Genomic DNA, 11,947 nt, shown 5'->3' with positions numbered 1-11,947 from the left:
CTCAAGTCATAACAAATATATTTTCTTGCTACATACTGTATATTTTATCCAATTTGCTCAGTTTTACAGGTGTGGGATCAAGTTTAAAGGTATCCAGCAAAAACAGTGATAATAAAACATTTCTGGCTTTCTTGACAAAATAATTGATACTTATGAAACTTTTCTTGTGCTTTTAGTTCCCTATTGAAGACGTAAAGCCTCATATGTGAAATGAAATTGTATTATGTAAATTACGCACAGTTATAAATAGAAGAGGTTGATTAGTTAAGTTAGAAACTTGAGCTTGTCACCAAATCGTGCACTTGATCCCTGAATTGGTAACCCAAGTAACACATATTGTCACCTGTTGCATCCTATATAAACCACACTTTTTCTTTCCATCCCCAGTTCTATCACCTTACATGTCTTCTGTATTGTTTCAAGAACCTTTTCCGTGGACCACACAAGGTAAGATCTTCTTAAACGTTAACTCTTACTGTCCAATGGTTGGCTATCTTGTTTCCGAGGTTGACATTATTTGATATATCTGAAAACACAAATACTTTTTAAATAATATATTGATCTACTTAAATATCAGCTATTTGCTTCTCTGACTTTATCATCTATAACTGTTGTACGCATTAAGCTACAAATATTAGTTTTTTTCAAAACTGAAATATAATCTAAAACAAAAATATCCTCTTTAAAATAACAATTTAATTAACCAAATGCATTATTGCAAGGTTTTTTTTTTCTACATTAATTGTTCGTTTATATATTTTTTTTATTTGTATATTGTTATGCTTTATATCAGAAGTCACTTCTGAGTTCCTTTTTATAAACATTTTTCATATATCTTTGACAAATAGTATTACATGCCAAACATAAATTTAAAACAGTTGTGGGTAACCATTGTAAATGTTGTGTTATACAATTATATAATAGATTGTTGTACTACATATAATCGATCTAGCTTTGTGTATTCGTAGATTGGTACTTTTTGTGAAAAATACGTATTGTCTCAATTATTTAAAACCTATCACATTTTTCTGAACTAAATGTCTTAACGATGGTTCTATTGACAGATAAAAGATGAGCCTTAAAGATTTCCTCAGTGCTTCTGAAATTGCGGCTGCTCTGAGGGAGTGCCAAGGTAAAACCTGATTATATCTTTGTCTGTTATTAAATAAAATTAAAAAAAATCTGTACAATGTGACAGGACCAATGGTTTAGTAATGCTTTTTAGTAATGTTATTATTATCTATAATATTTCCACATCTGATTTATGGAGAACTGTTTTGATTTTGTTTTGTTATTATTTAAGCTTTATTTGCTGATGAAGATAACAAACATATACTGCAAAGCAATTTAAAAGATATGTATTGGTAAAATATTATGTTACATGTTTTCTAGCCAGCCATAATTACAACATTTCATATATGCTGTTATATCCAGTATATAATTACTTAGTAGACAGTTGTGTTTAATTCACTTATTTTAATAGAAACTTTAAAAATTATTACTTGATAATAATTCTAGTTTAAAATAAAAAAGATATTAAAAAAATAAAAACTTATATTAGCATAAACAGTATTTTAATGCCATGCATCTTGTAATTTATTCAAACTAAATATACCAATGAAGTATTAAGAAAAAATATTTATATTAATATTTATTTAATTGTAAAGAAGAATAAAAAGATTTGATGTGAACAATTTCAAAGACAGTCATGCAAAATTTCCATAAGAGATTTAAAACTGCTTGCTTCAAGAGAAAACAAATCTTCATGGCCTTTTGTATATAAGTGATGTTTGACAACAATTACATAAAAACAGTCAATTAATTTTTTTTACAATGCTTGGGCCATATAGTTGTTTCCAAACAGGTCATTATCTGTATGGAATTTATGGGCCAAATGCAATAGCCTGCGGGTTGCACAAAGTGCTGACATAGCCGCAAGAATTAAAGCGCTTTTTTAAGCTGTAAACCCAGGATAGTTTTTCCTTTTAAAAAATTGGCACTTTGAATCACTGGAACGTCCACAATCTGCTGGCTGTTACTTGTGGCCCATTGTATTTTCCTTGTGTTTGCATGGGTTTCCTTCCAAAGTCTAATAACATTCTGGATATTTCAGTTAGGGTGAGTGTGTGTTAGTGTGGTTTTGAATTTTCACAGTTGGGTCAACTGAGACAGTGACTTAATCAATGATGAAATAATATCTGTAAATTGCTGTGTATTATGTTGGTGCTATATAAAGAAAATGATGTCTATATAATGCAATTCAAGTCCACCAGTTTAATAATCTGCACTACACTATATGTACAGTAGTTAGCTAAAATCAGAGACACTAACTGATCAACTATAGTATAACAAAATAAAATAGCTGCGAAGTATAACTGCAAATGCTTATTATCTTACTATCATGACATGGGATGTAGTTATGCTCCCAGAGGTTGGGACGCTGGCCCCATGACATCAATGAAGATCTTGGTAACAGCATAAAGTAACATACTTGCTTACATTACACTTTCCTAAGAATAATGTTTTATTTTACCATGCAAAGTGATATACAAAAAGTAATCTGACAAAAATATATTGTTTGGTTTGAGACATAACAAATAAATCATATAAAAAGAGAATTACAAAGTCATAATCCTAAAATGTAATCTAATTAAGCAATTTATCTAAAAGTTCGTTACTTCTGCAATATGTGCCAGCTTTCAGACCTTGTTAGTGCTCGTTATCATTGCATTCAAATACACCACCAGCTGATTGGGAAGCTACATAAATTCTTGTCATCATGTGGAAGCTGGGGAGCAACTTTAAGATTCAACAGTACTACTTTCTGTTAGCGGGAGAATGCAGAGTAGTCTCATATTTTAGAATATAGTATTTAAAAATTAGCCAAAGGAAAAAAAAATATAGAGAATGACCATAAAAGTTGATGGGAAGGATAAAGGAGCAATAATGCCTACACTGCCAAATCTAAAAGTTTTACTAAACATTCATGTGCTTGTATAGATAGATATTTTGGGGGATGTGTAATACAATTCTATTTTATTAGCCATTATTATAAGAGAAGACCCTTTTTCACCTATAAAATAGTTTTTTTTATTCATTTCAGTTTCATTTGATTAATTTTTTACAAAAATATTGAAGGACAACTGGATATCTAATTTTATGGTGTCATAGAAGGCAGCACTAATGTGGCGATAATCCCAAATTTCAGAACTAATTAATGATTTGTAGCACACCTTCTAGACAATATTTATAAAGATCATTAAGTGGTACCGCAATTGGCATTGTCGCATCACGCACTGAGGCCTTAGGTCCTTATCTGACCATGGCACTAAAGGTATGCAGTCTGAATGGTCTCCTCATGTTCGTGTGGTCTTCCTCTGCATGCCCCAGCTTCTCTGTCTAGGCTTATTGGCTTTTGATAAAATTGCCCAAGTGCGGTAGAGAATATAGGCCGTAGGCTCTATTGAGCAGGGACTAATTTGAATGATTAAAACATTCTCTGCAAAACTGACGGCACATTCCTTAATTTAGAGGCATTTCAGATCAGATAGATACTAGGGGGTATAGTTACTAATGGTCGATATTAATATTTTTAATCGATTCAAAATCAATCAATATCATTCAACATCAATGTTGTGTTTTTGTGTCTAAATCACACATTTAATAACAGACAATTTTTTATTTGGTTTTTAAGTATTAGCAAATGTGTGATTTAGTCCCAGAAACACAACATCGATTGTGATCGATTTAAAATCAATCAAAATTGATTATGATTGACTTTTAGTAAATACGAGTATACTCCTTAAGCTTGTTGAATGTATTTCAAAATACCTGCTTTCCAGTTTTGTGGGCTCAATCTATATTCAGCCTATCAATGCAATAGAACTAATGATTGGCATTTTGTGCTATAGCATATAATATCACATAGTGAATAAATAGACTGCTCATTAAAAGTTTGAAAACTTTTCTTACAGACCATAACATTTTTAGCTTTAAATGTGTTTTGGTGATGGGTAGACTTGATGACCTAAAATTCGCTGTGACGATATTTACTGTATTAATATTTTTTTCAGCTGCTGACTCCTTCAACTACAAAAAATTTTTCCAAACCTGTGGGCTGACTAAAAAGACAGCCAGCCAAGTGAAAGATGTCTTCCGGGTCTTAGATAATGATGAGAGTGGATTTATTGAAGAAGAAGAACTCAAGTGAGACATGAATATATTAATTATATTCTATTTCACGTATTATTATTATACTATGTTATATCATATTAATTGCGGGTGGTGGTGTTGCCGCAATGTTAACTTATAATTAACCTGTAATGGTTGTTTAGAATGAACCAGTTGCCATGAATGAGAATGTTTTTATTCTGTGGTACATCAAAAACTAATTAAATAATCCAAGCCAATTTAAATAACAACATGCTATCATGCCAGCATACTTTTTTATTATTATTATTTGTTTCTCTTACCTCCCTTTTTTCTAATGACATTCAATGTATATATATATGTGGCGGCGGAACGGTTTGGAAGGCTCAGAGATGGTTCCCTCCCACGTGCCATATGAGGCCACTATGTGGCTATTACTCCTTGTGGGATGTTTTATTTTCTTCAGCAAATTCATTTAAGTAAAACTTTAATTGAGCTTCTCCACCTAATAGGATTTATGAAATACAGGCTGTGTTTGAAAAATAACAGTTAGGAGCTGATTGGTTGGTACTTTAGCTCTCTCCAAGGCTTAGTACATCTACCCCCTGTCTTTCATCCTAGTGGTCCATGCTGATCATGCTCTCGTGCACAACCAATCACTGCACACTTCACACTGGCTGCAGGAGGAAAAGCACAATGATTGGTTTCCGTCAGTATAAGGAGCACTGGACCTATTGGAGGGCAATAATATGTATTGTGAACCTAAGCATATGCCCACTCCATCCCCAACATGTTTTATATTGTTACTGTCACCGAAATGCTGAATTAAAAGTAAATCCCCCTCCTCCTCCGACTTTCTGATGCCTGAGGCAAGGTACTCGGCCCTTTTTCATGGCAAATACATCCCACAATAACAATGACAAAAGTTATTATTTTTTATTTTTTTGACACATACTTAACTAGGAAAACCCTTAGTTCATGTTTTATATCAATTATGATGTAGGGCTGACATGTCCATTTTAAAACACAGCAAATAAATCAATAATTTAGATTGAATAATTAATCACAAATGCCACCTGATGTTTTGAAAGTAGCAATTTGAGAGGAAAACTAAATGGGTTACTGATTATACCACTGGCAAGAAGAAAACATGGAGTCTCTTATGTAGAGTTGGACGTGTCATTTTTTGGTGTACAATAGACATTTTTGTACTGTACATGTACACAAAAAATTATGCACATTTTCAGGTTGCTTTGTATATCAGTGCTTGCTCTAAATTGACTCTGTTGGATAGGAGCTGCCATTACCTCACTATGGGCCTCATTTACTAACGAGTTTTATCACCAAAACGAGTGATAAATGTCACTGTGTATGATAAATATTGCTCCAGCCAATCAGCTCCCAACTGTAATTTTTCTAATAGTTGACAGTTGGGAGCTGATTGGCTGGATCACCATTTATCATACACAGTGAAATTTATCACTCGTTTTGGTGATAAAACTCATTAGTAAATGGGAGTGTAAATTTACTATAAAACGTGTACAGTCCAGCTCTCTTATTCTTGGTGTTGGATTAGGTGTATTGTACAAGTGAGTAATATTTAGTGTGTATAGAAGGTGCAGAAAAATGGGAGGACAGAAAAAAATGACAACAGATGCAGGTGTTGCAAAGTATTCTATACAAAATAAAGTGTAATGTTTTTTCTCACATGGGGGAACGTCAAAATGACCACATATGGCTATAAAAAAAAAGCATTGGTGAGTCTGTTGTCTCCGGGAGGGGGCAGCTAGGTCATCTCAGCAGGGGCTGCGTGTCGTGGGAAAGTGGGCAGGCCGATGAGTATCATTGTGGCCCCACCCCCCACTACACAATGCCATGATTACCGGCATTGAGAAGCGGGAGAGGGGGGTCACGATGATGTGATTCAGCTTGAATCGCATCATCAGTTGTCCTGTAAGTGTGCAGCTTATGGGTGACTGACGGCTCGGGACACTTGCCCACTCATTCCAGCGGCCGGGAGTGCCTCTTGACCGTTCTGGGGGAGTAGGGAAGTATGTATAAATTATTAGTGTGACAGTTGCGATCTATGGACCTGATTCACTATGGATAACTATTGCGATCACAGCCAGATTACGCACGCAGGTCTGCTGCAAAAATATGTTAAGGATTGCAATTGCAAAGCCGTCGCACAGCCAGCATAGAGACTCCCACTACTGCAATCTCACATCCGTAATACCTCACAGTCCTGCGTATATATCTGGAACATTGAGAAACATCGGCCCCTCACGCACAATTACAGCAGCCCTGACCTTACTCAGAAATTGCTAACCTCGTCACACGCAACGTGAGTACTCAAGCTGCGTATGCCATCGTAGTGGCACACCCAAGTAACAGCATTCTAACGGACAGGCACGCCTGCATTTCTCCGACCACTCCCACGTCACCACCCCCCAAACACTGACCTCCTGTCACTCACTCTGCGATGGCTTTGTATCTGCGTAAGTGATCGCAATGCTAACTCACGCACGCTCTGCGGTGCATATGCGTGCGCAGTACACACCATCGGCTGATCTACGTACGCTGTTGCAATTGTGATCCGTAATGAATCAGGCCCTATTTGAATTATTCAATTGATATTAGCAATCGGGCTGCAGCAGGAAACAGATTCCTATTTGAATTGATAAATGTGACTGTCAGATACAGACAGACTGTCTTAAAGTACTATATTATATATAAATTGGATAAAGTAACTTTAGCTCAGTATCAGGCATCCTTTCTGGCGTAAACCAGGTGCAAACGCTACTATTTTATCCTAGTGTCAACCTGGCACATATAGTATTGTTTTCTCATAGCGTAAAATTGGTGCATGTGCTGCCCTAGAAAATGCTTCTTTATTGGGGACAATTTTACACCTGTATTATAGTGATTTCTGCTTTTCTTAGGTATTTCCTCCAACGTTTTGATCCAAGCGCCAGAGAATTGACTTGCACAGAGACTAAAGACTTTATGGCTGCAGCTGACCATGACGGAGATGGGAAAATTGGGGCTGAGGGTGAGTGAAACAATAATATTGTGTAATAACACAACCTTATGATACACCTAGTAACTCAGGTCTTTGCAGTGAAAGCTAGTAAAAGTGTATTTAATACCATGTTACTAGTAGTATAACTGTGTTGTTACCCAAAGTCTCCAGGGAATGTCTAGCTTTAAACAAACAAGTAAAAGTTAGACTACTGAAAACTAATATTTGATTGGTTAAGGTGGGAAAGATGAATGAATCTTTTTGACAAAATCTTACATTCATATGAAGTTCTTTGATATGGAGCTGCCAAATGTATTTGTCATTTGTCTCAAAATTCAATAGCAGGATGAGACACATCACAGTCATTAAAAAAAAAGGAATGGATCACGCACCAACTCACATGAATATACTCTTACAAAACCAGCATGTAGCCATTTTGCTTCATTCATCCTCTGTTGTATGACAACCACAATTTTAGTAGTCTTCTTGGCTCATGTTCACTGCTATGCATAGCTGCACTCTGTTACACTGTTCTCTACAATTCACTGATTTATGTGTTTATATAGCAGATAGCTGATCTGCGATTGGCTGAGCTGGGCAATAATGCAATTTTACATGTGATAACAGTCATGAGTTGTCAACCGTGCTGACATACTCAGGACATTTTCCCCATCGCCCCCAGAACATGTAATGTCATGAATATGGGCTAGGTCAAGGGGCAGCCAGGTATTTAGTTGCTGAGCACAGCCTGGAATTGCTGAGCACCTCTCCAGGCTGCAGGGTGCTGTTCGGGCACCCCACAAGCCAGACAAGGGTGCCATCAGGGCAGCGACAGTGCCGCCCCCTTCTGCCTTGCACCCAGGGTGGCGGCACTGACTGCTCACCCCTCCTCACAGTCCTGGACATGCGTAGTACCACAAAACCACTATGTGTTTTATATGTCAAGCAGTGGAGAAGTAGACCAGTGGAGAAGTTGCCCATAGCAACCAATCAGCTCCTACCTATTATTTTATAGACTATACTTGATAAATGCTTCTTCAAAGCTAATTGGTTGCTATGGGCAACTTCTCCACTGGTTCACTTCTCCACACTTTACTGCTTGATACATAAACCCCTAAATTTGTACACATTTTTACCCTGGTGGCATTTAATACCATGGGAGAGAGTCCTATCATTCACCCACAGAAACCCTAGGCAGATACTGAGGAGGCTTGGTTGTTAATCAGAGTTACACCACTGCTGTTAAGTAATGTAAGGGAGGGAAGATGTTTTTCTCTATATTACTTTAGCCTTTCTGAAAGGCGACATAGCTTAAATAGTGTATGGTTTCAGCTAGATCCACCACTTGATAAATGGGACACTTTGTAACTCAGCCAGGTCCCCAAAGCACAAATGGAAGTTAAGACCATGTTTTCAAAATCTATTTATTTTTTTGCAGTTAAACTTTGACGGTTACTAACAAAAGTTCTAGTTACATTTTTGCTAACTTTAATAATCAGGATTTTAATTTAATAATTGACTGAACCATTTTGTCTTGTGCGTTGATAGAATTCCAGGAAATGGTCCATTCCTAAGCTCAGTGCAGACTCTGGTGGTGTACAGGGCTCAGTGATCTGACAGATGGAAACAAGGCATGCAAGGTCATAAAGCTGTGCTTCACAATCGCCTCAGTCATCATTCATCTCACATCTCGGCAAGTGAACACGATGAGTCAGCTTAGGGAAGCTTCTGAAAGTGGGTATTGTTCATGTGATATGCACTAACCATCTCTGAATGTACTAGCAAACTAATAAAACCTATATACCATTATATCATTGTGTTGCTATGATTATGTGTCGCTATTGTGCAATACACCTACTAAATACAAATTCTCTGAGCTCTACAGAAAAATATAAATATATTTTGTAGACTTGTTCACAATTGTATTATGTTGGTATGGCTACAGAATTGACGTCATCCAGTAACATATAAATACGTAAAGATTAGAGATTAGTTGAGTTCTCCGTATACTCAAGAACTACACCCGTAGTCATTGACTGCTTTGAAAGTTAACCCTATTCTAGTGGTTTTATCTTCTACATCACCAATGACACCTAAATTCACATATGGTAGTTTACAAGTAATGCAAATATTATATTTTAATTTAATGGCACCTATATCAAAATAGCCTCAAATATTATAACAAAAAAAGTCTAATTCAAATAGCTACAAAGTCTTTCATTCATTGTAACTGCGGTGACCACCTCATAAGTGCACCCTTTTATGGTGAGGCTGACTCGCACCTGGGAGAAGTTTTCTGTGGATCCATGAACATACTTCTACTAACCCTGGCACCTTTTCCACTGCCCTGGGAAGGACAGCATCTGAGATCAGGGTTAGCTCACTCCCTGAGTCTGTAATAGCTGGGAGTTTTCGGCCATTCAGTAACACAGTTTCCCACATTAACGGGGATATAGAATCCAGGGGTACCATCATGCAAAAAGCAGGGTACATAGTGCCCATACTAGCAACCCCACACTCCATAAGCTCTGTTTTTCTGGGACAGTCCTGCCTTACATGACCTGGCTCTCCGCACTCATAGCAAACGACCTTGGCCTCACCAGCGCTGTTTCCTTGAGGAGGGGTGATAGTCGGGGTCACAGGACAATGGGGTTCCATATTAACAGATTGCCCATTCCCTGGTTTCTTTTATGACATCTTTGTCATACTTCCTGTGGTCTCATACCGCTCCAATACTGTAATTAATTCCTCTAAATTCTGAGGATCAGCGTTTATGATCCAGCACTGCACATTCCGCCCTAGGATTCTTATACACAGGTCAATAAACACATCTACAATTGTGAGTGGCAGTGCGATCTTCTGGGTAGAGCCAACTTTGCCTCTGTCTGGCGAGTTCTGCCACCTGCTTCTGAGTAGGGCCCATTCGTGGAAGCGCTGTGCTATCCCAAAATGAGTGAGACCTGACTGGCCAGAATGGCACTTTTAACTAAGCCATATTTCTCCGCATCAGCAGAGGATAGATCTGAATATGCTTTCTGAGCCTCGCCAGTAAGATAGGGGGCAAGCCTATCAGCCCAAGTATCCACGGGCCATTTTAAGCACTGTACCACATATTCTTTAGATGCCCTGCAGCAGTTGATGTGCCCATTGATTGGGTCACTAATTGCAACATTTCCTCCCCTGTCTTTTGATGGGAGGCTAGCAAATTTACTATAGTACGAAAAACTTCCTCCATTTTTACAGTGGGATGTTTTACACAAATAAATATATCTTTAGCAATGCACAGTCAACTAAGTTCAGCACATCAGTGGCAAAACATTGGTTTTTTTTTCAGCAATGCAAGGGTTAAACAGAACACAGGAGGGAAAAAAGTTTTTTACCCTTTCAACAATGCAGTGCTTAATTAAACCTCAGTATGCGAGCTCTGCTCCCATCAGGTGAACTTGATTACACAGCATGCAAAACCTAGCTTGTGAATAATAGTCAGCATTTGAACTCATGAGGGAAAAAAATAAAGTAAGCAATTTTTCTTTTTTTTCAGCAGCAACTTAACTCACAGTGCACAGCAAATTGCCCAAGTGATTTTTATATAACGACAATTATTTAGGTCCGGCAACCATTACTCACATATACCGGCATGTTTTGCCTTCGAATCTTTGACCACGCCGGAGGGGTCTGGCATTTGTGCGGTGACTCAGTAGCGCAATTTTCCCAATACAGGCCACCACATGTAAAACTGGTACTTGAAATAAGGACTTGGTAGGCAGATTTCTGGTGAATTCAAAGAGTGTTTTTACTGACAGCAGACACTGAAGAACAACACAGGTACACAAAAAATAAGTAAATGAACATAAGAGGTCCCAGCACTCCTTGTGCTTAGCAGTCAGTCACCCATGCTCTCCCGGCATAGCTCTTGGTCCCTAGCACTACAGTCATTTTCCCTACTAACTGGCCTCTAACAGGCATCAGTGCATGGAAGACTAGGTGAATGACAGTTTTAACCTCTTCCTCTGCTGTTGATTTCCTGCTGGCTCTGGGTGACCAGGAAAACCCGGAATTCCATATTTCCACCTCGAGCTGTGCAGCCCAGAAAACCCGGAGTACCAAACTTTTATTGCAGATGCAGAATGTGCTAGCCTTGTTTTACTCACTCTTGGAGGGAGCTGATCCCACCAGAATGTGGACCATTCAGGTTAGAGACCACCCCTTTCACCACAGTATATATAAATATATATATATATATATAGAGAGAGAGAGAGAGCGCTGTGGATTCCAGCACTCAAAGAAGGTTCCCAATGTTGTATTTGCCTGGTGCCCTCCGTATAAACAACTCTGTGGTTGTAGCTAATATATACACTACCGTTCAAAAGTTTGGGGTCACCCAGACAATTTCGTGTTTTACATGAAAACTGACTTTTATTTATCAAATGAGTTGCAAAATGAACAGAATATATATTCAAGATATTGGCAAGGTTAGAAATAATGATTTTTATTTGAAATAATAATTTTGTCCTTCAAACTTTGCTTTCGTCAAAGAATGCTCCTTTTGCAGCAATTACAGCATTGCAGACCTTTGTCATTCTAGCTGTTAATTTGTTGAGGTAATCTGAAGAAATTTCACCCCACGCTTCCTGAAGCACCTCCCACAAGTTGGATTGGTTTGATGGGCACTTCTTGCATACCATACAGTCAAGCTGTTCCCACAACAGCTCAATGGGGTTGAGATCTCTTGACTGCGCTGGCCACTCCATTACAGACAGAATACCAGCTGCCTGC

General features: G+C 37.8%; 1 protein-coding gene across 1 annotated transcript; it reads left to right on the top strand.

Annotated features, from left to right (window-relative positions):
- The first annotated feature begins 387 nt into the window (after positions 1-387).
- LOC148538957 (parvalbumin, thymic CPV3-like) lies at positions 388-8,980 on the top strand. Its single transcript, XM_088451860.1, has 5 exons — positions 388-447; positions 1,065-1,132; positions 4,074-4,206; positions 7,092-7,201; positions 8,720-8,980. Exons 2-5 carry the CDS (start codon positions 1,072-1,074, stop codon positions 8,743-8,745), a joined length of 330 nt encoding a protein of 109 aa, XP_088307986.1. The 5' UTR covers positions 388-447; positions 1,065-1,071; the 3' UTR covers positions 8,746-8,980.
- Positions 8,981-11,947: the final 2,967 nt, after the last annotated feature.

Source organism: Taudactylus pleione, unplaced genomic scaffold, assembly GCF_031769625.1.
Source record: "Taudactylus pleione unplaced genomic scaffold, aTauple2 ptg000032l, whole genome shotgun sequence".
NCBI lineage: Eukaryota > Metazoa > Chordata > Amphibia > Anura > Myobatrachidae > Taudactylus > Taudactylus pleione.
This window is presented reverse-complemented; position numbering and strand designations above follow the sequence as displayed.